Source organism: Acanthaster planci, linkage group LG18, assembly GCF_054643075.1.
Source record: "Acanthaster planci isolate LZ-2023a linkage group LG18, COTS_SCS, whole genome shotgun sequence".
Taxonomy (NCBI): Eukaryota; Metazoa; Echinodermata; class Asteroidea; order Valvatida; family Acanthasteridae; genus Acanthaster; species Acanthaster planci.
In genome coordinates this window covers 1,018,193-1,046,064 of record NC_141794.1, presented here as the reverse complement: position 1 = coordinate 1,046,064, position 27,872 = coordinate 1,018,193, and the positions used below count along the sequence as shown (strand labels likewise).

Here is a 27,872-nt window from a genome sequence, read left to right as displayed (position 1 = left end):
AGGCAAAAATGACAGAAAAGAACAAATCGTTTTCACTTCGGGTGACACTAGCATTTTATTCTATTTTTACTATTAACCATTCACCTTCCACTTCAAAACCAAACCTAGAGCAACAGATCCATTCCACGATTACAGCTGGGTCAACTTGGAAACTGTTTTGAGCTACAAAAATTATGCATTTTAAAAGAACTTATATCACACTGAAACTACGGAAGACCCTTATACAAGGCAGTCTACTTTTCTGAGTACCGGATAACATTATGTTTGGAACAAGGACTTAAGTTCGACGGATGCTGACGTGCAACGCAAAAACCGCTTTGATGTCATAGAACGATCAACCTGATTGGCTGCACATACCTGGTATGATCATCACAAACTGGATCTTATTGGCCATTTAAAGATTTCCACATGGCGCGATCCATACTACAGCAGACAAGGTAGCCACGTTCTACGTCTGTGAATTTGTAACACAACATACCTCAGAAGGAACACCCAAATCATTCATGCAAATTATGACATCACAAAGAACACACCTGTAAAACGTTTTCAAATGTAGCCACTAATAATGTTCACTTAAATCTTGCTTATTGTAAAACAACACTGTCGTTTTTGAAAGTCACATTGAATAAAATGTGACGTCCTTGATAGAGGTACAACGTGGACATTAAGTAAACTCTTTTGAAGAATTGGAATAAGTTATTGTTACAAAGAAGTTTGTTAATGGACATCTTATCATTCTAATGAACTGTTACAGTACTTTAACCCCCCGGACCATATGCTTCTTGGATTCAGACTGGTTGGGTTTAAAGGGTTCTTTAATCACAACACAAATTATGCACTCGCGCGACACTGGTTATGACGACATCATTCATTGCGGCAAACTGCTTTTCAAACCGATCGCAAGTTGTCACCATGAGCACATTGGTGCAGAACCTACATGTGCAGTGTACATGTACGTAATGAGGGCTAGGGCAGACAGGCAATGCACGCAGGTGATCAGATAGTCTTTGTTTCAAGACCTGCCGACGAATTGCTATCACAAGAAGCGGCTGGTACACCTCAAAATGGACCGCAGTACCGCAAAAGGCGTCTTGAACCCAAGACTACAGTGATCAACCAGCGCTCGATTTGCATGTTGGTGGAGACAGAAATGCTGCGTCAGTCGAAAAGTGCAGCGATATGCAACATACATGTACATGCTTCTTTAGTTATAACGTATGCTACACTATAAGTAGACCGTTTAATACACATGCGTAAATTAACAAGAATTCATTTCATGCTGGGAAAAAAAATGGAGTACTTGTACACAAACATTCAAAGCCAAAATTAAGTACTCTCAACAATATTAACTTCAAGTCAACTTGTGACCCGAAAGGTCTCAAAGTCGGCATAAATTATTTCCAAGTATTTAATCATAAAATCAATCTCTCATGAAATACCAGGGACTCTCAAAAGCGTATTATTCGCTTCTCCAATCGTTGAAACTAAAAAAGCCGATGAAGCATTTTGCAAAATATTGGTTAGGACCTAACCCTGAAAAGACTTCGCATATCTTTCGTCAGTCAAAACTTTATGAAGAAAAATTCAGGATAAGCTGCCGACATTCCAATCAGCAAGTAATTTATAATTCTCTTCAGCTTTTTTTCAAACTAAGGACTGGTGTTGAATGTATTCTGTGACGGTTTGAAAAGTGTTTTTTGAGAATGGTGCTTTAAAAAAAAAATCTCTCCACAGCTCCGTATGTGTATATGCAGACGACACTGAAGTCGACACAGGATTTCTGATTGGAGCACTGGCCCTGTGGCTTACTTGACCTTGACTTAAAAGCTTTGGATTCCGGTCATGACCCATCAGAGGTCACAGGGCTTCAGACAAGAACTGTCTCCTCATGAAATTAATCACCATGACAACAAACACTGTAGACCAATTAAGACTGACATTAAGAAAACCAGATCGTTCAAGATTTATATTAACTGCAGAGGCTGATGCTGTAGGAAGAAAAAAAGAAATGAATGCAAGCACAAATTAGTTAGGCCAACTTTAAGAAGGCACTGAGTTTAAGCAATCTTTGCAAGCTTGTGTCAATTCCAAGGAGTAAATACATCCTTTATTCTGCATTTGGAACTCATTGCTGTGACTGAAGCAATAAGGGAAGTCAGATAAACTCCAAGGGAATCTATAAATCGGCATTTTAACAGCTACATTTTACAACTTCTTTATTCTACAAAACAAGTCACACTAGGACAGTCGATCCTGCTTGCGACATTTTTCAACAAACCACATTCGAAGCAATCCTACGAACTTCATCTAATCCTGTACATACTAGCTGGAACCAGTCAGGTCTAGTTCGTTCTGGCCATGTGTGCTAGGTATTTCCTGAATGTGAACACCATGCACAGCTATGGAAGCTGAGAATGGCAGCACGTCACAGGATGCTTCGCAGATTGGTGCCTCAGTGTCACATGATCTAAGCATACCAGCGTGCATGGGGCAACATGGAGTCTTACGGCCCTCCAGTATCCTCACTCTCTCCTTTTCAACAATTGAGGGGGCACTTAATGTTAGCAAACCAATCTGACCAGAGCCTGAACCGTTTCATCCTCGTTCCCTCGTAGGCACCCAACACACCCTCCTAGGGCCACCAGCTGGCCCAGGGTGTACATGTACATCTTTGCCACACAACTGGTTCAATCCGGTTCAGTCTGGGTTTTGACCTTGAAGGGGCACATGCACCATTCTGCTCACGCCAAGCCAAAAATCCTTGAAATTCTGTTTCTTCGTCAAATTCTCACTCTATGAAATTTCTCAAATGGGCCTGTTAGTTTACACACTAAACAAAAATAAGGAAAGTTAAATCGAAAAGAGATCAAGATCACATTAACTACTACTAAAAAAAAAAGCAACAATGCGGCTAATAGAGCTATGAAAGAAGCAGAGAAACAGTGTGAAAGAATGAAAGATGTGAAGAAAGCAAGCATGCTTTAAAGCCAGTGAAACTCAGCGATTGTAATGATGCCCAACTTCAATTCCTCTGAGATAGACAGTCAATGGATAAAAAGACTTCAAATCACACCTTGTCCCTTTAGAATGAATTTAAGAAGGCTAAATGTCAAAAATATGAATAACTTCGATTCTGAGTGAATGAAAACTAATTAATTTTCCCATGAACGAAATAAACACACCCACAAAACTCTCTGAGAACTACAGAATGGATCACTACACTACTAACATTTTGTCTTAGTATTAAATGGGGGAGTCACAACCAAAACCCAGAAACAAAACAAAACAAAACAGGCCATTGCTTTTAATTGAGAGATTTCCCAGTCTTGACGTCGACTCACGCCGAAATCTAGGCTGCCAGAATGTGGCACTTCTCATGCCGACTTTGAGGCCCTCTCGCTGAGGCCCTTCATTTTTGGAACCCTGCTCCTCCTTAACCACGAGCAAGGCGATGCATCACCCAGGCAAGCATCATCACCAGGAGGGAGGGGAGGAGACCAGCAGCAGCGGATGGACGGCTGGAGGGATTACAGTAGAGGACGTCCAAGGCATCTCGATACTCCTGACTCAGGAACTGGTCATAGGTGGTGGGGGTATCATTCAGATACAGTGTTACATCCTTGAAGAGGAGGTCGCGAGCATTCGCACCATAACCTGCCGAGTCAAACATCTTGAACATACCTTGAGGGCTGTTGTCAAATCTGAATTGATCCTGGTTAGAGCAATTAAAAAAACAAAGACAAGAAATTTTTAATGAAGTGAATTTTTCTACATGTGATACCCTTGCCAAGAGCAGATAATATTCAACTGATTGCAAAGAAATTGTGACAGAAATTCATGCTATTTGATGCCTCCAAACAGGTCTCGCTGACGAGATGGCAAGCCAAGTCTATTCATCTCAAGAGTTTTCACCAAATGGAATAACATCCCGTTTCTAGAGTCTGGAGAAAGAAACATCTTACCTGTCCACTCTTCAGCACAGTTTTCATTGCATCTCGCTGTGTAGTAGTCTTACCAACAGCAGTCACAACAGCGTGTGAGGGCAACTTTGCCAGGTTACAATCTCTGTAATCGTCAATGTTCTTCCGGGTGCCATCTGGACACAGCAACTGGTAGTCTTCCTTTCGGACACCAGAGTTCCAGGATTGGTCGCCGTTAACGTTTGAGGGCACAGTGCTGTGCTTGACAAAGGCAACGTCGCCACTGTCTTCAACCAAACACCTATTTGAGAGAAAGGGATGACAGTATATAATGACTCATTTTAGGAAATACGGGCGATTCACAATACAATATGCTGCTAAGTTGTTGCAAAAGAGTAGCCATTTTTTGCCATGCATTTTAAGAAACAGTCGGCAAATTTCATTGCTGGCTGTGCCGTGCATGGAGAACATTAACCTGTGTCTGTGTGGGCAGGATATCCTGCACTGTTTTCCGAGTCTCAGACAGTGGTTCACAACTCAACAAGATGTAAAGCAAAAACCTGTACATGTACAACTTTAGGTGAATCGGTGAAGGTCAACAGACTCCCCGCATGAAAGAGAGAGGGTGCTTTTGTTACCGAGCATCAACTTCCTGAGGGGGATCACACCCTGGAATGGCACCCAGGATGCATGATCTGAACTGGCTCAAGGTCCTCCCAAAACTATTCAGTGTAGGATGGCATTGCCGTTCATGCGTTGGCCCATGCCTTTGTCTGTCACCACTGAGGGAAGAGACTGTGCTTGTAGCCCATTCCAACCTGAATGCGTGGAAAATGGGGGGGGGCCGGGGAACTCCTTAACAGAGGTTGGAATCCGCCTACCTGAATGCACCGTCATAACCCACATAGGGCTCGTTATGGTTGGGCTTGCATTTATTTTCACCTTGGCCTTTACACAGTGCACACAGATTGTCCGGGTTGGTGTTGAAAGGGTTGTTAGATGGCTCCAACACTCCAGGCACACAGCTCTGACTAAAGAACTCACCTACGAAATTGAATAACAACATCCAACATTTAAGCATTGATTTAATAATGCCATGTGATATGTTTACAAAATTCTATCTGTACCTCAAATTCTTAAAATGTTAAATTTAACACCAATGGTGCTTCTATTGGATCACGAGTCCAGCTGTGGTTCCATGAATAACCACAGATATTGTCCTATTTTGATCCTTTGTCCTACATAAGACCCCGCAACTCTTGCTTTGTTGCACCCGCATTGTCATGTATTTGTGTGGGTTATACCAGGGGTAACAATGTGGACAAGCGACATTGGGAGCTGCCATGTTGGAAAAGGTGATTTATTATGCTGACACTGTGTGACATCATCAGTTACATGAATATTCATGGTGTGCATAAGTAATATAGTTCTGATCATGCACAATACATTACACGCATAGTTCCAAAGTGTCTTTACATGTGACAACTTTGCAGAATTTGGATTTGGTTCCCACAGAATGATGTCCGATGCTGGCTGCTCAGTGGCTCGGAGAGCATGGTCAGTGAATTTCATTGTTCTCGTGGCAATAATATGGCTAACTGATGGAACTAAGCCCCTCCATATAAATGGGTGTTGCAAACTCTAGCAGTCCAGTCCTTGGTACGAGCAATGCGAAGCTGACGCGTAAAACACCCGTCGAGTCTGTCCAACATTTTTTGGTTCACGGGCCATGTTTTGCAACCGTCAAGCAATACAGGTTAAACTGTTGCTCTTAAAAGCCTCAAGTGAAGTTGAAGGGAAAGGGGTGACTTCCAGATATTATTGAGCTTTCTGCAAGCATTAAATGCCAAGGCTTTCCTACAAGAAATGTTCTTATATTATAACTTGTGTGAATCCAAGCCCCTAAAGGTACTTGTAGTCTTGCTGTATGGCCACGAGAACCCCAGTTGTCACTGTAAAAGACTCGATTTCCCCATGAGGAGTTTGGACACAGGCCTGGAAGTCTGTATAGAGAGATTGCAGTGCATTGACCATTTTGTGAGGAATCCTGTTGGCTCCGAGGATGGCAAACATTTTCTTTCTAGTCATGTGAAGGACCACTGCTATCGTCCTATTCTGGTCCTGTGAAAGACTGCCGTCATTGTCCTTTGGAGGACAATTTCTGACATTCTGATCCTGTGCAGGACCACTTTTCCTCAGAAAGACTGTTTCTTTTCCCCCGTTCCACTCCTATATAGATATCAAAAGTGCTAAATTGTTATTCCACTTGTCAAACTGAGGGATGTGAAGTTGAGAAATATTTGTGGACTGGTCTCAATAGTAACTTTTTGCTGGAACTGAGTTTGTGGGACAGTAAAGTTTGGTTTCTATAATAAAATACTTCTGAACAGCGTGGCTGTAAATTGTGCCCTCTGACTGTATGCGGCCAGTTATGGGGAGCAGACAGTGTCCGTGTCTGGCATTTGTGCTTACCGACTGCTTTGGGAATGTCGCATGCATGGCTACTGACGATGTCACCTCGGTTGATCAAGAATCCGATGGGTACTACCCAGCCAGCACTCCTCATGTAGCCAGTGTGACATGACTTCTTTCCCTGATTGAACAGAAAAAGAACAGCAAGCAGTGGTCATCAAGCAGATTCCTTTAAAGCCACAAACTTCCTCAACATCTAAAGAAGGGTGCCTATGAACAAACCTGATGAAGTTTCACCTCAGCGAATACTTGCATTTCAAGAGAGACAATACAATGGAACGTCACTATGATGAGCATGACAGGGCCGGCGGTCGTTCGGTATAGCAATTTCAGTCATGAACACACTGGACATACGCACCTGTTCCGAACTCCGGCCTATACATGTACATTTAGAGGCTACAAAAGCCTCTTTAAACGCAGGCCAGCCCACCCCAAAAATGTTTGAATACTGGTGTGAGGTGTTTGAGACAAAATCTACATGCAAACAAGATAAATTAAGAACAGAAAATTCCTGTATTTTTTATTATATTAATAAATGTTCCTGTTTTCACAACGGGGTAGTCCTTACTGGAAGTAAAATCACCAAATAAAATCAAGTTTCATGGGAGTTTTCACTGAAAAATTGCATGTGACATGTAGGTATAGCTACACTGGTTCCTGTTGGTAAAAAGCACTTTAACGAATGGCCGCGCAGAGTACCAGTCAAATACAGAAACAATGAAGGCACTATAATGTACATGTCCGAAGCTGGCAAGAAAACGTCAGGCAAGCATTTTCGAAAATGATCGAAACAAGCAAAACATTTATCGAAGATTTCTTCGAGTCAAGTAGAGAATGCTAGTGTTTGCACATTTAATTCCTGTTTCGGTGGTTTTTAAAGCTCAAATCTGCCAGCTTTGTAGCCATTACCACGCAAAATCTTCCACACCAGAGTTGCCAGCACTGCATAGCGTATACAAGTGTACTGTACTTGGCAGCCGGTCCAGGTGCCTGCATGCGATGTACATTGCACTAAAGATACGGATCGTGCAACTTGTTGGCCGTTGTTCTTTCGTGAGTGCGATTTTCCCCAACTACGAATTATTTATCATCAGTTCTAAATATGCTTTTATTTACAACAAATTTGTAATGTTCAGTAAAAGTGGTACAAGTGCAAAGAAACTTCAGGAGCCAAGGGGCAATGTTTGGTGCAGCCGAATGCTTGGTATAGCAACCTTCTACTGTAGTCTAGAATGTCAGTTTCAGATCAAACGTTGCCAAGTCGTGTTTTGAATGGCACATGAATGGAGCATCTATGACACGTTCTCCCATTCAGTCAAATGCAGCAACATCATGTCATGCAATGAATTGACAAATTACAGTTACTGCACATGCAGGTCATGTCTACGCTTGCGTACTCTTCTGTCACTTCTTTAGATGTATTGTTTGCAAAAGGCCTTCTTTCGTTGTTTCTTCAAAATGGCAGCTTACTAAAGAGATCAAACAGTAAGCTTTTCAACAATAACTCCACCAGTTTAGTTTGGGTCAACTACAAATGATGGACTGCACCTTTACAGGAATGATATAATTTGCTCCTATGGAGATAAACAGATATAAATGCCTCCAGGAGAAACAACTTAGGTTCTTCAGTAATTCGTGTCCTTAACTGGAGCCTTGTAGTAACCATACCTTTTCCATCATTTTCAAGGACTCCTGTGAATATCACAAGCCATTGTACAGATTATTTTTAAGTCTTTGACCAGTTCCATCTAACAGTTCCGTGATTTCAAAATCAAAAGTGTTTTTGGCACTTTTCGGGGGGGGGGGATGTGATAAAGGTATCTTGTGTTGGGCATTCGTACCTTCAGGTCGTTAATGGTGAAGCTGGAGGATCTCTTCACCACAGCAACGCCCCAGTATCTGGCAGTGGGATCACCCGTGCCGTAGTCTTCGGCCAAGATGGGTGCCACACGACCCTCTCGTCCATGTTCATACAGCTCTCCCCCATCCAGAGACACCAAATCTGCTTCGTCACCTGCTCACAAAAAGGGGGGAGGGGGGCAGATAACATAGTCACTTCATCAAGATGTATTTTTGTGTTGGGGAGATGTTAATTATATACAACGGGTTTGCCCTTACCCACTGTATGCTCAGTGCTTGTCCGCAAGCTCTCGGACAAGCACTGAGCATACAGTGCTCATAAATATACGTTGGGTAAGGGCAAACCCGTTGTATATAATTGTCACTTCAGTTTACAGTTGCTGTCTGACTTTACACGAGTGCCTTGTGTTGAAAATTATTGGAGAATCTTTCCAACGTAATGCATGACCCAGACACAGATCATATGTAACAGGAAAACACCACACCGCTGTGGATCAATGCTTGTTGGAAGGATAATGTCATTCAACTTGGACGTCAGGACAAATTACGTAGGAGATTCTAAAATTGACTGGAGTCTGGAAAATATGTTTGGTGTGTAGTGGAAGTAAGAGAAAGTACAGACTTCATGATTGGGAACTGAACCCGTATGTTACAGACATTTACGAAAATATGTCTGTGAAATTTCAATTTAATCTGTCCAAGGGTTTTGTTAGGGTCATTTACAGATCAAGGCCTCATACATATCAGCCCACATGCGTTGAACTCGTCAAAAGGAAAAGTGAACCATTTTGACTTGACCCGATTCAGAAAATTGGACATGTCAAGAGAATGTTATATATCAAATTTTCATGCAACTGGAGTCAAAAAGATTGTAAAACATGGCACAGAAGAAAAAAAATAACAGCAAAAATGTTAGACTCAGCAAAATTCCAAACTCTTTTTATAGAACTATCAAAACTTCATGGCATGGCCCAGGTAAAGCAACAAAGACAACGAAAGTTTAGAAATCAAACCTGCAATGTCCACAGCACAGGCATCTGCTGAGTAGGACTCATAGCAAGAAATATTGGGCGTGATACCAGCACCACTGAAGGCTGCTTTCATGGCGCGACACTTGCTCTTCTCCTGTGCAGATATGGCGCACCAACGCAGGGTGCCGTCAGGGCACTTATCAAGACCTGCAAATTGAGGATTAATAACTCGACTTTGACTGGTCATCACTGATTGATTATAAATTTGATACTGATTGACACTGATCTTGAGATTAAGATCAACTGAGATTAACTGACTGAGTAACTGATTTTCAAACTGATAAAAAAGGATTTTCCATTTTTTCAATTCTGCTCTGATTCAGGTTTCAGATCTCCTTCCTCTGAATCAAATCCTAGAGAGGAACACTGCTCTTTTCTTTCCTACAAGAAAATAAGTTTGTTCGACGTTAAGCACCTTTGGAGGAAACTCTTTTCATTCTGACTGGAAATGTCCTGAAATTAAGTAGTGAGCTTAAGATAAAACAAAGCCAATGGATATCCAAAGGAAAATGGGAGGTACCTACAGATGCATTTTTGGCATTGCAACAAAAACCCCTTTGCAGTTTCTCAATGAAGAAAGTTTAAAAACTGAAATTTGTATCCATACAATACTTTGGTTTGATCCCGCCTGCTAGTCAATCTCGGAACACCAGATCAAGTTGAAAGGGTACTTTCTTTGAGAAACACAGAATAGAAAAAATTGTCTGGTAGCTTTGCAAGGCTTCAAACAAAAATACAGCTTTGTGGCAACCTGTTTTAAAAACCTGGTGTCCAGTTACAGTTTAAGTGAACCCACAAAAAAACTTGTCCATCACACCTTTCAGAGTCGCCAGGTAGTCTGCTCCTAGGAATGCATCGTATTCCTTGGTTACATCTGCCAACATCTGGGTGGAGTCCTTGAAGAGCAGGTTGGAAGCCCCGTAGAGACTGGAGTCAAACATGGAGAAGCCATTGGTATTGGTATCTGGCCCAAACAGCTCCTATGGGAGGAAGTAGCAACAGGAGAGGCTGGTTATTTGTAAATATTTCTGGCTAGGGCATTGCCATGAATTTTTTTTTTTAGGGGGGAGGGACAAAGCACTTTTTTCCTGGCATGGTGGGGGGATTCCTGGGGGAGGGGGAAGGAACTTATCAACAATGAATCAATAAACCAAAGGGATCAGTTTGAGGGGTTTTGAGCAATTTGGTGATATTTATCATCTTTTCTCTGTTTTCCCCTCCTTTTTTAATCTATCAATACTTTCTCCGGGGCGGGGGGAATCGCTCCCCCCCACACACACCCACGCATACCTGTTTTACATACAAAGTGTGGACATTCCTTTGTTCTCCTGTGGTTAAGGAAACTTGAGGACAATGCTCCTTTTTCTCCAATTAGGATGACTCCTTTGAGCTGGATTGTTGATGATGAGTTCCTGGACTGTTCCTCTTCATTTTGCCACCGATAACCTTGACCCAAAAATGCTTCTGAAACTGTTTTTCAGAGAGGGGAAAACATTGTGTGGACGTGCGCGAGTCCACACTACGCCATCGCATCCTAAATTATGCGGACATATTTTGTGCAGAGGTCCACCCTATGTATCCATGCCTGCACACCCACACAAAAGGTCCTTGAAACGACAGAAAATTGTCATTATTAAATCTTCTTGTACCTGAGCTTGCCCAAGAACGGCGCGGAAATCCTGCAGCACAGCCGAGTCAAAATTCTTGGAGGCCATAACGGCGTGAGATGGTACCTGTATGGGATAAACGTATGAACAATGACTGACAGTTGACTCTGAAAACACATGCACAAGAGTGGCTGTGGGCATTCGTGCATATTTGTGCTGTTAACCCACAGGAGGCTTTTCAATTTAACAATAAAAAAGATCTTCAAGGGATTTTTAAAAAACTATTCTGAAATCAGGAAAATCCTTATGAAAACATCGTGAAATCAGGTAAAATCCTGACAAATCTTACCCATGTTTAGCCAACAACTACCTATCCAACTGTTTCCAACCAAGTAAGACATTTAAACGTGAAGGCTGGAAGTTGGAGGCCTCAATTTTTAACAACTTACAAAAGCAAGATTGCAGCTTTCATGCTGTCCAACCTCAGCTCTCGTGTTGTCTTTGCAGAGGAGCTGGAAATCTTGAGAACGCAAGCTGACAGCCCAATCTGCTTGGTTGTTCCCATCTGTGTTCTCTGTGATGGTCACAGGCTTGATGAATGCAACGTCCCCGCCCCCAACTGCCATGCACCTTTAGACAGAGAGGGACAAGACAGAGAGAAACCTCATTTACAAGTCGGTCATATTGAACTGAAAACAAGTAGAACATTTTTTTATTTTGCGAAACTGAGAATGAAAATCAAAGCAACCAATTATAGTTCAGTACAAATCTATTTCACTTACAGAGATGAATAATTTAAAATTTGTCATCTGCAATAGCTACCTGTTTTAAGCAACATTTGAGAAAAAATGAAAATAAGGGAAGGAACTCAAAGCAGTCTGGTACTGCCCTATTTGAAAGATTACACTGTACATTGAATAAGACAGATTCAGGGAACATGATCAAAATGTCTTCCTTGTGCATAATGTCAATTAGAAAGTGACAAACACACAGAAGACCTCGTTTTCCATGTAAGCGACTGGTTCCTGTCAAAGCTGAGCTACTGTAATTTAAGTGGAACCACTCTCGAGAAATTGCTCCAGTTTTTCCAGTTTGTGTTCCAACTTCAAAATCCCAATTCTGTTTTTTGTTGCCACACTCTGCACTTGTTGAGGAGAATGGCGGCAGGTAGCCAACGCTTTAAATAATGCCAAAATCGGTCACAAATGCAACCACATTTTTGCCAGTGCAATCATATTTTCACCAAACAGTTGCCATTTGCAACTTGTGCACTGTACATGTACAGTAAACGTATATCCCGTTCACAGGCACAATCTGCATGGGCTACTCATATGAGTCAATGTTGATTGGTTCCCGATCTAAACAAACATTGTTGATGCACTGTATACGGACACCAGGGACATTTTACAAACCACAGCTTGGACTCCATTTTTTGCTGCTTTTTTGCAACGTAAATGAAGCCTGAAACAGAGCTCATTCTGGAATTAAAGGGTGTTGCTGTGACAAAGAGTGTCGGAAATAGTGCGATTCATTTAGCAGGGAGTCCTGTTACACGCTTAAACTACGGACGTCATAACGTCTGTGGCTGAAGCCCTTGGCAAGAACCCTGATTTCCTGAATTGACCTCATTGGCGCCCATGTACGTACATATGCATGTTGTGTGGTGTACGTGTCGGGCCGGGTCATGCTTCTACCGTTATGGACGATGTAAACATGGGTGCATGAATTTATACTACATGTGTATACGTACGTTCATGAATATTCAGTGCACATGGCAATTTAGTGGCAGAGTTCTTGAACTTACAATGTTTATTATTACATAGGTTGTACATAGTTTTACAGTAGACTAAGATCAAAAATTACTGCGGCATTTTTTGCTGGTGACAATATATTTTTCACTTTAGGGGCCAATTGATTACTAAACTTTAATAAAAGTGCTGGTGCCTAGATTTTTCCCCATTAGGAGCCAATGGCTACCGAATTCATTTTTTCTGTTTCAAGGGTTGCAGGTAGGTCTTACCTGAACGCCCCACCATAATTGTAGAAGGGTTCGTTGGAGTTGCGGGGACACTTGATGGGCGTTGTGGTTTGGCACAAGGCACACAGACTCTCTGGATTGTTCCCGTCAGGGTTATATTCGGAGGACAAAGCACCTGGTGACAAGAAGGCACGAACACGTCATTTCACACCCAGCAAAATCAAAGCTGGGCCACTGAGGAAATTTTTTTTGTCTGGAATAGAAATTTGATACTGTTTTCAAACTTCCATTAACATTCATTCCCAGAGCTCCTTGAGATAAAAATGTTCACACATTCAATATTCAGTAAATGTTACACATCTAGAACTCACACCAGAATATCAAACCCTTTTTTTCCTTCAACTGATCTTCAATAATTACTACAGTGTTAGCAAATCCACCTAACAAATCTAAATTCTGTAACTTCCAGGAAGTTCAGAAACTGCACGGCTCCAATTTTTTTCTTTTATGGAATTCTACACGCACGAATTTGCCAAGGACAAAGTTTGAGCTATCGCAACAATGCTGGTACTTTGGACCCAGTACCAACGCAGTAATTCAAGTCCCCTGGCAAGCTTGTTGAAAAGAACATGCAGACAACACAACTTCAAGCCTATTCAGTGAGTCCCTGAACCTGCTGACCCCAAAAACATGTCGACAACAACTTCGGCACACATCACGTCCCAACCTAATCAACAATACGCTGATCTTGATCTGGGGACAATAGCCCAAGCACAGCTTTTCATACAAATAACCAGTATCCCAGGGTTCTAGTTGGATGCATGCATGTGATTACTGAAATGCAGGGTGTTGGCTGAGGGTCCCTGACCCCATCCCCAAGTCAACAACTACTACGAAGTACATGTATTGCTCTATTTAAAAAGTTGTAAATGTTTGTTTCTTTTTTAACGCAAAAACATGTATAATGCAGAATTCATAATCCGTTAGTCCAAGTTTGCTCACATCAATGTTACATTTGTCTTTTGTGGGCAACGGTTTGGCTAATCTTGTCTTGGTTTGGACATTCAATCTCGTCTCACTCTACAGGCCATGATCTCAGACAGAGACCAGAAAATAACCACCAACATGACCAAGCTATCACATACTGCATTGATGTTATTTAAATTTTTCTGGGACATGTTTGAGCAATACAAAGTGGGTGTATTTGTAGGTTTATGAGGTGGATTTTTGGCTTGAGGTGGTTAACACCTCTACAGATAGGATACTTGTAAAGTTAGACCAAAATGAAAACATTCTCATAAGATTTTTGAAACATTTGGAAATGAGGCTCTCCAAGTTTGGTGCAAGAATGCCCCTTTTAATAATGTAAAAAAAAATAAAGGAAAGAAAGGAATACCTGGGGCACAACTTTCACTGAAAAAGGCACCGGTAGAGCGAATGTCATCTTGGCAATCCGTTGGGATCATGTAACCTGCCTCCAGAAGGTAACCAACGGGAACGTTCCAGCCGGCCGTCTTCCTAACCCCGGTATGGCAGGACTTCTTCCCTTGGAGGTCTCTCAAGCCAAACCCTGTGTTGTTTTTCTTCACCACAGCAATGGCATAGTAGCCCATGTCGTCTGCTCATGGAAAAATGAAATGATGGAACAAAAGACGGGAACGGCCTTAGTCTCCAGCCTGGTTACTCTGTAAGGCCTACTTTCAGGAGCCAAAAAGATATGCTACTGTAGACCCGTGCCCACCAAATTACAGTCATTTGCAAAAGTTGAGGACCACACATACAAAATGCATTTACATGTACCTGCAAAAAACCCAAACATAAGCCAATTCATCATGGCAACTCAGGTTTACTTTCTGTGTGTAACCTAGTATCTTGGTTAAACAGCTATTTGACGACATTTCCAGGATTGGAAATGTCGTCTAAAATTTAGTGTGCTCTCCAGCATTTCAGATGACTTAAACTGGCTTTTTTTAACACTCATGCTGCATTGCAGACAAAATGTCATACTAGGCCTGCCTTTGCAGAAAAGTTCATTCAAATGGGCTCACAGCACTATCCAGATGTTATGGACCACTGTAAAAAACATGTTATGTAATCAATAAGACAATGTAAGGCAGGCCCAGTGACAGAAATACCAACAAAATTCCAGGTGGTCTTAAACTTTTGCAAATGACTGTAAAGTGACATACATTCTGTGTAGGAACACCTTGAATACCAGGCTGCAAGGATGTGTTTTCAAACCTAACTTGTATGCCGCAACAATGTGACAAGGACTTATTACTGAAAGGTCAAAGGTCAATTCGCAATCCAACTGCAATCCAAAGTGGCAACAATAAGGATTGCTGCACTGGCAGGAACATGCGCCAACAAGCTTTGACAAAGTTGATCAGCACAACTCAGCTGTGCCGATGCAAAAACTGATATCGGTCAATGTAGCAAACTTGCTTACAGTCTCAAAGGCCGGTGTTGCTCTATACATGTGTCTTTGTTCAGTATGACCATTTAATGTAGATCCTGATATCAAACTTAGCAGATAATAGTAAGCACATGGTACATTTTGTTTTGCTGAGAAGTGCATGTTTTTCGGAAGGAAGCCGTAGAGCAACTCGTGCATGGTCCATAACGGAAAGCTCAGGCGTAGGCGAGTTCCGTTGTTCACTCTGACTTACTGCCTGCGTAGACTTCTTGCATGATGGGTATCATGTTGAACTCCTTTCCTGCAACATAGACGTCCCCGCCGTCCAGGGTGATCAAGTCAGCCTGGTTGGTGCTGATAAGCCGCATGCAGTGCTACAATAAGGAAAAAGGACAGGGCGACATACATGTACAGGTATAGCAGGGGTGTGATGAGTGGCCATCACATACAAAAAAGCTGAAAACAGCTGGCAACAAGCTGAAATCTAAAGAATCTGCTGGTCGGCAAAATATTGGGATGTTTGATCGAACTGAAGGTCGAATATTCGAATAGGGAATTATTCAAATTGACTCTTAAAACTTAAAACATACAAACCAGTACGTGTACGTGGGAGTAGGTTATATAATGCATTTAGCCATTGGGTAAAGTGGCTGATAATTAATAAGTACATGTATGGAATTATTTAACCAGGGTAACCTCAAGAGTTGTCAAGGAACTCTTTGACGGTCCCAGCCAAGGGGGATGCTAGCTTACACGTATCTAGAGAGTATAAGGGACCGGTGGGATGGATGTTGGCCAATCTTTGTTTGTTTACCATGGCGCTTTCCCCGGCAACACAGTTCAGAGTCTTCAAGTTATTGCTGGCAAATGCGTTCTTCATTGCCCGGCACTTATCCTCTTCGTGGCTGGAGGTGGTGCACCAACGCATTTCAGTCACTGCAAAGAGAAGGCGTCAGCAGGTTATGAGGATTGTGTTTTAAGTCTCTTTACCTGATTCTGTCGGTTTAACCTCGAACATTCTTCTGAGGTGTTTCTCCCACCTCTAAAACTATCTGCTTCTCACTGTCTGCTCTCTCCAGGTTTCTTTAGGCCTGTGAGTGACAGTGCCCACATGTTCACGCATTAGGGCACTTTTGAGGAATCCTTGGTTTCATAACCAGAAATAATTAATACTAAAAATCAAAACATGACCCATTATTTCAAGACCACGCTGAAGACCATGTTTCATTCTTTAGAAAAACGCAAAAAACCTAAACTTTCTAAGGGGTATGAATACTTTTGTTGGTAACTGTACATGTATTTGGAGCAATATTTCCAGACAATTTGGGCAAATCATGTGGAAAGAAGTTTTGACTCTCTGTGACTGTTGCAGCAAAAGGTGTGTTAAATTTCATCAACTTAAAGTACAATTGAAAAAAAAAGGCCTTGTTTACAACGTCCCCCAGAAAAAAAAAACAGTGTGGTGAGAGTGCTGAAAGTCGTTTACTGCAAGCAGTATCCGTGTTTCACTGTCAGACTGTGAAAACCCCAAAAGACAAATGTTGGGCTTGGCACCCATTCAAACTAAGTCCAGTTCTCCAGGGATACGGGGCAAAGGGTAGATGGGGGGGGGGCAAAGGGTAGATGGGTGGGCCAATAATGACAGAGCGGGGTCACGGGAGGTGGGGAAAAAAGAATCGAATGGTGTTTGCAATGCATGCAAAAGGATGTACTGATATACACTGGCGGAAGGGGAGGCAGGGAGGCCAATGGGGGGCCGACTTGGGGGGCCTGCCCCCTCCCACACTTTTGGCAGGTGCTATAATTGGGTGGAACATACTGGATCACCCTACTAATGGCTGATGCCTGATAGTCTAACAACTGCCCCCTCCCCCCACTTTGAAAATCGTTCCACCGGCGGTGCTAAAGTGCCTTTTGGTTTGAACGGCGGTCTACATTTACTACATGCACTGGATTCTATTCTGCCAGATAAAAAAAAAGTTGAAATCTGTTTTTACAGGATTTACAGTCATAAATAGACTGAGCACAGCAAAAAGCCTGTATTACAGAAGAGTGCCTCAACTTTGTTCAAGTACTGGCGAACAAGGCTGACATTGCCCTGAATATGGTACATAGGTACAAATCCACTGGGAACAAAACACGACCCTGGGGGACCCTCGGTCTTGACTCTGTGTGTTAGGCTCAAAATTAAGCTTAACCTTCAAGTTTCAGTTGTGCAAACATATTGTACTGATTTCCCCAGCACAAAGGGTTTCCAGACACTGGAAAATTCTGGATCCAGCAAAATGGGCAGACGGATCCCAAAGGAGTCAGGGGTCAAACACACACAGTTCAGTGGATGTTTGAAGAGTTGAGTCAATGGGGTGAAAAAAGATCTACAGTGAGGCTCGACAATATTATCACTACACAGCCAGATATCAACTGTTCATTTCTATCCAGCAACGCAGAGCAAACTTTTGTCCTGAAAATCTTATCGATAATCTCTCTTCAATGCCTAAGAAAGGCCAATGTAAAAATAAATCCAACTGTTTAATTTAACACCCCGTTGCATAATGCAAGCTTTTAGATTTGGAGACTTATGCCTTTCCCATCAGTTGGATTCAATTCCTACAATTTATAAGTTTTGAACTTTCAGGGAGGAGAGGGACCTTGGGAAATACTTTTCAAGGCGTTGACAAGTTTTTCCAATTTCAGTTTAATCATACTAACTACATGTACATGGCTTTTGCTACGAATGGTTAAACAGGTATGTTTCTGTGAGGTTAGGACGGGTTTAGGAGGATTATGAGAAGATGAAGTCCGAGCGTGCCCTCTCAAAGTAACATAAACATCATTATGCTCTGAAGACGGTATTTATTCTCCTTCTCAAACTACTGGTATCAAACATTCCGCAGAGACACTTTAAGGTTTGCCTACATTACGGTAGATAACCCCACTTGGCACATACCACGGGCACGTCCTACTGATCCTGTGCATTGCGCAATGTCTGCTTCACAAAGAAGATCACTGAGCAATAACAGGAAAGGTGCGGCTTGAATGCACGTACCCTGGGGGGGGGAAAGGACTGGGACTGAACATTTTGTGGTTTCAACAACGCAAGATGTGTACACATGTATAATAGTATATGTGAATCCTGTACAGCAAATGAATTCCGTTCCAAAGTTCTGTTTGTGATTGTATTGTATATTGAAACTACTCGTTCACGAAATGTCATGTACACGTACAAAACTTTACTGGAATTTTTTTTTCACCAAACCCTGCTTGAATGTTGAAATAGAATTTGCTTGTATCTATTTTTCTCTTTAATTTAGGATTTTATCAAGGAAGTCCATCAGTTATCAAGTAATGTTCTCTCTGTGGGTTGTGTTTAGAAAAAAAACAGGAACACATGACTAATATTGGCACTGAACTAAATATTGTTGGTTTCAAGGTCCCTGGAGCCAATTCAACAGCATTACAAGTCCTCCGCTCTGTGTCAATATTTCCTTAAATTCTGATTTGGTTTCCTCAACAAGATGCCTCTGCATCCGCGTTCTCCTTCTGGGTCACTCTATAAATTTGGGGTCCAATTCTTTCCTGTTCCTGCTACACGCGACGTCTGACGTGGTCTTTTATGTTGAGAACTCACAATTTCCAAGATTGAAAATGTAATGCAAATTAACCTTCCACACTAATAAAAAAGTTAGAAATCAATTTCAGTGATACACGTACATGTACAAGTATACATGTATATATCCCTTGTCAAAGTACATGTATACATTGCCATGGGTACCGGATGGAAAAATGTCACACGTCAGACCCCAAATTTAGCATGGCCCCTCTTTACAATAAATAAAACAAAAGTGGCGTAAATTGGCATGTAGTACAGGACTGAGGAACCTGATAATGTAACTGGTGGGTACCGGGGTGTGGGTACCCATGATTATTATTAAAATTATAAGAGAAACGTAGTTTCCACTGTATCTCCATACCCACTCTACAGCCACGGGGCACGGCTCCAGTACTGTACTGGCACACTTACTTTCTCTGCATTTGGCAACTACCCGGAAAATTAATTGCAAAAGTCTATTTTGCAACTTAAACTAGATTCTTTTTCATTCCTGAAGAGACTGGGTGAATAAAATAGGAAGGTTTATCAACAAATTGGAAATGGGTACCATAAGCAGCCATCAGGTTACAGGTAGGCCTACCCCACGCAGCCCACATATTTGCCTTCGCCACTCCCGGTGCTGTGACCTCAGAACAGAGAAACTTAATATACAGTTAACCTTGGATTAGGCTTGGCTGAATAGAAAGAAACTGGGCTTGGTTGCACAGGCCTTTACAAGTGAGGTCATTTAAACTGTCCATGGGGAAAGCCCCTTCATTTCACCCTGGCCAATGTTTACCCAGACAGGTCTAGAAGATCTTACGATTCTGGGATCCGGTGCCTCAGGAACCCTGCTTCACCATAAAAGGCTATCAAGGCCTTTAGCAGGGCAGATTTCCAAGGTTACAGCTTCTGATTGTTATAGACTGAACTGTGTCACACCATGGTCACGTAAATAACTCACATGTACATATACGTCACAGAGCAAAGACCCATTCACCAGGCTACGGGTACATTTGAAAACAACATAACTATACATTGTATGTGGCCAACAGAAAGTGTTCCATGTATTTTTATGATACGAGACATGTAGGATGGGCTGTATGTAATCAATCCTTAAAACTAGCGGACTTGGACCTGATCTGAACCAGCCAGAGACCAGTAAAAGATTAACAAAAGGCTTGACGAACAAATGAACCATTATACCGGTAACTGCCCTGCTTATTGGATTCTGGACTGTACAAAACCACGCGGCCCATTGTGTCAAATTTTATAAAGCAAACGTTTCTTATGGCTTCCTCTTAGAGTCGAATTACTGGTGCCCTGTACAATTCCCCAAGGCGATTTCAAAGCTTTTCTGTGTACCTACACATCTGAATGGCTCTACTACAAATCAGTCATTTGAATCTCATCTTCTAACATAAAAGGTTTGCCCCAACAAGCTCTTTTGGCAAAGAAATTTAGGGACCAAGATTGATGAAGCCAAACTCTGGATTTTCTGCTTCAGTGAATATTCATTCACATCACAAAATTCACAGCACTCTCATGTTTGTGCCATGCATTGACATATACCAGTATGACTTAGCTCTTAATGCGGATTCCATTCAGCTCGTCTTTCGTTACCCACGTCTACACTGTACAATGCTTACTCTTCTCCCACAAAAGTTGAAGGTTCCCCAGACATGCTCATTTCAGCAGATGTGGGTCAAAGATAACATGCATTATTGTCATTATTGTCCCAGTGGTTGTTAAACAAGCAACAAGTACAATAGTTGGAAGTTAATTTCAATGCTGTAATTTTTCATATCAAATTACATGTTGGATGAAAAAGGGACACTGAAGTGTCCCAATTAAATTCTTGAATGACCCCAAAACAACTGGTAATTTGGCCAAAGCTTTTTTCCCTTATCATAAAATCAAATCTGTGACATTACAGCCTCCTTGGCCTAATCCTACAGTTACCTTGGCTCGTAGCATGGTGAAGGCAGAGTACCAGCAAGACTGTAGTCAGGAAGATTGTTGCTTGAGCCATCCTGGTTGTGGTGATTTCCTGTCACAACGCTCAACTCGTGACGAGAGAGAAACTTGCCGCTCTGGTCCCCAGAAACTTCAGGCAAAACTTTGCTGACAAAGGAAAGTTGGAACAATGACTTACATGCTGTTTGTTTCCCAAATGTGGATGTGACATACATGTTCCTGTTAAGTAACATCTGAGGTTAATGTCCAGCAAGTGCTGATTCACCATGACGACGGAAATGACAAAATGATCTACTGCATCATACCGTTTGATTAAGTCATTCATGTAATCTAAACACTTTTTGGTACAATGATACAGAAATATATACTCCGAGCAAGATCAAATTTCCGAAGACGGAGAAGTGCGAGGTACAGTCAACTTCTGTTCCTTTATTGAACTGAAATTTAAGACCTAGGGCAGTTCAGGACACCTGATCTTGTTTTGTATAGGATTACAAGCTATTGGCTTTGAAACTCTTTAATAGCTTTGAGATTCTAATGTAGTCTGTGGGTCAATCAAATATGTATGGTCAACTGAAACAGATGCCAATGAACTCATTGATTACTGAGAGATTTCTTTTTCAGACTTTTGGTTTGGTTACAAATACAACATTTTGTCCGAGTAGTTAAATCAAACCTGAGAAAAGAGAACTTTCTCACGCACAAAAAGATTCTCATTGAAATGTTTTTAAAAGCCAGATACAGTATGCATGAAGGGCTTGGACTGGAAGACCCAAAACAGGACGACTTAATTTGTGGTACGCCACATATCTTGGCAGTTTGCCAAGGACTTCGCTTTGCTCGCTTGGTTGGGAGCCAGAATTTCAGCTTTTGTGAACTTTTTCAATTCAGCAGTGCAATGTACACACTGCTAACTTGCATGTGTTTGGATAGTCTAGTGAATAGTTTTCTTTCAGGGAATGTCTTGGGCAAGTACATGAACCTGTATGTGGGATAAGAAAATGGAAACAAACACGTCTGAAAAAGAATCCAAACATTTTCATTTTCAATGTGAGCTCAAACAAAATAGCATCTGTGAGAACTTTCCTTATTCACCAGAATATGTAGGTACTGTTCATTGCGCAAGCACGACTTTTGGGCCTTGAAAAATTAACCGTATCTATGAAATTGGGTTAAGCATTGTTCAGCCCCTGAATTCCATAGAAATATGCTTTGAAAGGAGGGTTCCTGACAATCTTTCTGATATCACGCCAGTTCTTGGCACTTTAAAGGTACCATGTAATGCATTTTCTTCATTTTTCTGAAAAGGAACTTTATTAACCTTGCTGCAAACGGTTTTGATTTCTAGTCTAAAGTATATTGCGGAGTCATTTTTGCTTTTAGGCTAATGAGTAACTCCATATTTATGAGTAATGCTGTGATGTCATCCTTAGAAGTACATGTATATGTACATGTTATCCTCTGTGTTACACTGATTTGTGCAAAAAACATGGTCTTTTTCTTTGATGATCAAATATGGGCATGGGAAATGGTAAGACATGTTGGCAATGGACACATTTTGTTTAAAGAAATTCAGCAGAAAACTATAAGCTCAACAGTGTCTTCCTCAACTGACATAACATCAACAGCGCCCTCGGTTATCCAGAAAACACAGGCAACTCTAAATGTGAAAAACAGCACTTTCCGATACGCCTTTAAAGGCAAAAGGGACGTGGGATATGAAATGGTTTTCATACAGCGAAGACACGCTTACAGCTGCAGAATGAGAATACAATTTACAACCAAAATCATTGTTAGGACTGAAAAGTTCAAAGATGCTTCTGACCCAAACATTTCTCAACACAATCATTTAGCCATGCTTCAGTGTCTCTGCGGTATTCACAGGTTAGTTCCATTGAAAGATGAACTACTGGTAACTTTAACCTGCCAGCAACCTTTTACGTACTTTGTATGCAGTGACAATATCACCTTGTATGATGGCTGCTACAGATAAACTGGCAGCTTTTGTGAGGTCTGTCAGGGCCACGATTCTGCCAAATAATTAGTTTGAACAGTTGTGGTCTTTACCAGGCATACATGTGCATACCAGCAAAAACCAGGAAAGGACAGTATCCAATCTACTGACATCTAATTGGGCCACTTACTTGTCCTCGAGTCTCAAGGGTGAAATAAATTTCCCACTGCACTCATGTAGGCAAATTTATGGCAGGATGTATGAAATAGTTTGAGAAATGCAAAACATTTACATGTATTTCCTGTTCCCCGACCAATAAAGTGGTTTCCTTCCTTCCATGCCCAATCAAACATGTTTTCACTACCCGACCTTAAAGTTTATTTGGGAAAAATGATGAGAAAACATGATAATGAAAATTGAAGTTTGACTGTGGTGCGAAAAGGTTGAATAAATTTATTGTTGCAGGCAACTAGTAGATCTACTCCAAGTATTGTTACTTTCCTTCAATTAAAACAGATACCATTCAGTGCTTGTATAAATGTACTCTTTTCCTGTGTTTAAGTTGCCCACTGAATCAATTTGACATAAAAAGAAAAGAAAAAGAAAAGAATCCTTCCTATCTGGATTGTTCTATAAATTCAGGGTCCAAAAGCGTGACATTTTTGTGTCCCTGTTACACCCGACCTGTGGAATTTGACATGGAAATATCACCGGAATTAATTTCAAACTATTTCTGTTTGTATGGCTGTACACTCCTCCTGAGGAGATGAGATGGTATGAAATGTTTAATTGGCCCAGTGAGCATCATATGCCTGTATTGTGCAGAGTTTACCCCTTCCCCTTGTATAAATCCTTTGTTTTCTAAGTAAACGACTCGGTTTTTCCCTCATTATAAATTGAGGTTTTCTGGACATGTGTTTGCTTTCTGATCACTACATGAACATGTAAAAAGTCACTGTAGGGAATAATTACTGGCATCCTTATATAGAACTGTTTCCCCTGGGAGTGCGGGGGAGGGACATCAAACCCCACAGTTCTGGAAGTAACAGACAAACAGGTGCAAACAGGTGTAAGGCCAATTATGGAGCTATCCATGGATCAATTAAACTACACATGAAGCTGTTTGGACATGGCTATCTTAGAATTCCTCCCCATTCAGCACCATCACAATACACCCAATAACACCTGTTACCCACCAACATTCATACAGGGATTCTCTTCCATAAACTGTCTATCTCTAGACACAAAGTCCAAAGATAGCTACTGTTCACACACTAATAGACCCTTCTACTAATACATTCTAAGTTACTGTATGCGCCCATGCCCACAAATGGCATGTGGAGGCAAAAAGCTTGAGTGGCCAATTGAGAATATAAAGGGCACAAATTTCAATGTCAGTTTCTCTTAGCTTACGGCATTTTTTACGAAGGTGAAAAAGTGCAGAAGATGAGAGAAAATGACGTTGGATTTTGTGCCCCTCTGCATGTCCATTTTCAGTCAATGGGCTGCTCAAGCTTTTTGCCTCCACAGGCAATTTATGCGCATACGCACATACATTGTAAATTCTAGAATTTATTAGAACTTTTCGACGACCATTGCCATTACAACAATCCTGAATATTCAACTTTCAAGGCATGCTGACGTCATGGTCTGAAAAAATGAAGTGTTAGTGTTATTGTTAAGCCTGAAAGATTCCTCAACTCAAGTCTGCATAACGTCAATACATGATCTAGAACTAGCAGGCCTAGTACTAGCCTAGTACTACTTTCCAACTTGGCGTACTTGTGTGCGTGTACAACAGCCATACACGATGTATTGAAAACGGCACTGAACTCAACACCTGTACATCAAAGGGATCTCACAGTTATTTCAGTTTGGCTAGCTTGAACTTGTTGAATAAACGAAGGCAGCCACAACACGTACCCCAAAACAGAACCCGTGACGTGCGACGCCCGCCCCGCCATCCCACGAACGAGCGCAGCGAGGCGGGGATCGGACTCCACGGCTCTAGTTCTGGGGGTGACAAACCGTGCACTTTTCACCCAACAACATTCCATCTGCTAACTTTACAGGAGAAACCTGCTTTTTCCTTTCCAATCAACTTTATCGAAGGAATTCTTACCTCCAAACAGCCAAACGCGAGATCGAGGTACCTCGGGGAGAGCCGTGCAACGTGGTTGTACCGGAGTCTTCCGAATTCAGACAACTTATAAGCAACTGGCTTGGACGATCGCAGGCCCACGCTATGCTAATTGTGCCGTGAGCACGTGGCCAGGTACGGTGGAAAAGCGCTCGGATCGCATGGCATGTATGATTAGCCTTTCGTCAAGGCCCTCGTAGCTGTGCTTGTTAACTGCAAAGCCACTGAGCCCTTGTGCATGTGGTCTCCGGTCCAGTCGCTTTGTAGTTATACACGCACAAACACCCACACAGGCACGAAAGCCTTGATGAAAGGCTAATGCATGATGGACTGCCTAATTATAGGGTGGGCGCTCGTTTCAAAAGGCGCAAGTTTAAAAGTTTTGGCACGCCATTGATAAAATCCCCCAAATCAGATCAGCGTATAATACCGAAATATCTTTATTGGAAAAAATACATAACTAGCCTTAGTCAGTCTGTAAAATACTTCCTCCAAGACTTGTGTAGTTTTCGAGAAAACATAAATTTTATCTTTTTATTTCACGACATTGTAGGCCGATGATCGTGCAATTGTTCATTTCACTTTGCTATACCCAGCAAGAAATGAGACCGAGGGGTACCCCCCAACATGTCCAATCCCCATACACATTTCAGACTATTGTTACTTAACACGTCCCCCCCCCAAGATGTCTGAAAGGAATTCCCCAGATTCCTGCGAGACAATGACCAACACAAAGCAGGGGGGTTCTCTCTGTCTCATACCTTGCTGCATATGTATAAGGGTGCATACCACTAATTCAAGCAAGAATTTCTGGCCAGCTCATTAGCATTAAAAGTGCCCCCACAGTATCTTTTGAAAAAGGAGACTGTATGGCCCCCAAAATGGTGAGATTGTGTAAATCGTTGCCAGAATCAACTCCAGTTATTATTAATTCAACTGGATGTTTTTGGTTCGTAATATGTTTTAAAAGAAAATAATGCCTATGCAGCTAGTTTTGTCAATAATCTGCAATTTAACGTCTTAACAGTTCAAGTCTGCAATTAAAAAAAAGAGTTCACGTTGCATTTTGTTTGACAAGTCTCAAATACAAGTCCTTACGATCTTGCTGGATACATTCATAACAAAATATGCACGAAGAAGACGCCCAGTTCTCCTCAGTACCCGTCAGGAGTCAGCGAGTGATATCCGCAGATGCGCTCGAAAATTCCAAATCAGTGGTGGTTATTTGGCCGTTGAAAAGTCGGACGTTTTTAAAGTCAGTTATGACATTTTACGGTAGAGTTGTGTTTAATAGCTCCATGCATGCTTGGATCCAAGATGGTGATCAACCATTGCTCAATTTGCATGTTGGTGGAGACTGAAGTGCCGCGTTAGTTGAAAAGCCTGAGTGCAGCGATATGCAACTTACATATACATGCTATATATGGTTATAACATTATTAGTAGACCATTTTATTACACATGCGTATTATTAGCAAGAATGCATTTCATGCTGAGTAAAAAGTGGAGTACATTCAAAAGCCGAGCATTAGCTCACAAACTGAAACTTCAACTTGAAAGGTCTCAAAGTCGGCATAAATTATTTCCAAGTATTCAGTCATGAAATCAATCCCTCGTGAAATACCAGGGACTGTCAAAGGTGTATTGTTCGTTTCTCCAGTCGTTGAAACTAGACAATTGCAGTTGGCAATTTGATGACGCTAACCATGCACTTTAGTCTTCGCATATCCCTCGTGAGTTTAACACGTGAAGGCAAATTCAGGAGGGTAAGCTACCAACTTGCCTTCCAATGAGCATGACGCACGTGCGAGCTCGCTGGAACCAGTCAGTTCTTTCTGGCGAGCCAATTGAGTTGTCAGATGGGTGTTTATATCTAGTTTCCTTGTCAAATGCAGCCAGAAATGAGACTTCCGCCCCGCTCCCACGAACAAGCGGGGCGGACATCGTGGACCCCACAGATCTGGGGGTCACTTTTCCAACCTCTATGCCGTATAACAACGTCCACCCAACAACATTCCATCTACTAACCCACCTTCGAAGGAATTCTTACCTCAGTACAGCCAAACGAAATCGAGGTGGGAATGCCGCGCAATGTCACCAACGGTTGTAGCTGGAGTCTACTAAATAGACGAGGAGTTCCAGGCAGCATGGCACAAATACGCGAGGACGGTCCACGCTATGGCTTGCCGCGGTGCAGTGCCGTGAGCTCGTGGAAAAGCACTCGGCTCGCATATCTCATGTGCATCGTTAGGGACGGCCTACGGTTAAAAACTGCTACATTTAAAGGAGTAACGTGGGTGGTCGTTTAATACCGGCGAGCTTGAGATACATTTTAAGGGCATCGTGGGCAGCCCGTGGAGGGGTTCAGAGAGGGAACAATGGCGGAATGAAAAAATAAGAAAACAAGAGGAAGAAATAAAAGGGGATGAAAATGACGAATTTTGCTTGAATCAAACCCCTTCGACCATCAGTTGGCTGTTAATGAGTGCTTGTAGCTCCCCCTCCCCACAACACTCGCCACTCATCCGGAAAATCATGGTCTTGTCAGGACGACATGAGAACTTGATGAGCCCAGTATTGATTCAGAATGATACACGTAAGTGGAAACGAATAGTAAACCACCCGGCTACAAATACACTCCGGGGAATATCACTTAAAAGAGTCACCTCAACGGCTTTCCATATAATAGTATTGTCGAATATGTATCATTAGACTGGAAACCGGAGTCCAATGAGTATTAATGAGTAAAGAGCAATGGCTCAGTCGAGTTCACCCAGCCTCCCCATCTTCTCATGAAGAAGTCTGATTTTGACGAGCGGGGCGGAAAGTGCACGTAAACTTTAACGAGTTTACCAACGTAAAAATTGAATCTGGGTGCGTTGAAGCTCGCTCGCATTGATCTGTGAAGTTTGCGCGAAGTTTGTACATG

General features: G+C 41.9%; 1 protein-coding gene across 2 annotated transcripts; it reads right to left on the bottom strand.

Annotated features, from left to right (window-relative positions):
* Positions 1–29: 29 nt before the first annotated feature.
* On the bottom strand, positions 30–27,148 carry LOC110979198 (melanotransferrin-like). 2 transcript variants are annotated; one of them, XM_087148502.1, is made up of 15 exons: positions 26,994–27,148; positions 20,836–20,997; positions 16,099–16,220; positions 15,538–15,658; positions 14,265–14,486; positions 12,911–13,043; positions 11,340–11,520; positions 10,933–11,016; positions 10,101–10,263; positions 9,266–9,430; positions 8,234–8,406; positions 6,393–6,513; positions 4,802–4,964; positions 3,963–4,221; positions 30–3,712 (listed from the first exon to the last, which is right to left on the bottom strand). In XM_087148502.1, exons 2-15 carry the CDS (start codon positions 20,903–20,905, stop codon positions 3,434–3,436), a joined length of 2,256 nt encoding a protein of 751 aa, XP_087004628.1. In that variant the 5' UTR covers positions 20,906–20,997; positions 26,994–27,148; the 3' UTR covers positions 30–3,433. The 2 variants fall into 2 exon arrangements, with proteins under 2 accessions (XP_087004628.1, XP_022090494.2); XM_022234802.2 differs by lacking the exon at positions 26,994–27,148 and adding an exon at positions 24,927–25,085.
* Positions 27,149–27,872: the final 724 nt, after the last annotated feature.

Coding starts and splice junctions, on each gene's coding strand:
- LOC110979198 (XM_087148502.1), bottom strand. CDS start 20,905: ATGGCTCAAGCAACAATCTTCCTGACTACAGTCTTGCTGGTACTCTGC. Junction 10,264..10,932: donor CCGTTCTTGGGCAAGCTCAG/GTACAAGAAGAT, acceptor TTCCTCCCATAG/GAGCTGTTTGGGCCAGATAC. Junction 9,431..10,100: donor CTACCTGGCGACTCTGAAAG/GTGTGATGGACA, acceptor CTCAATTTGCAG/GTCTTGATAAGTGCCCTGAC.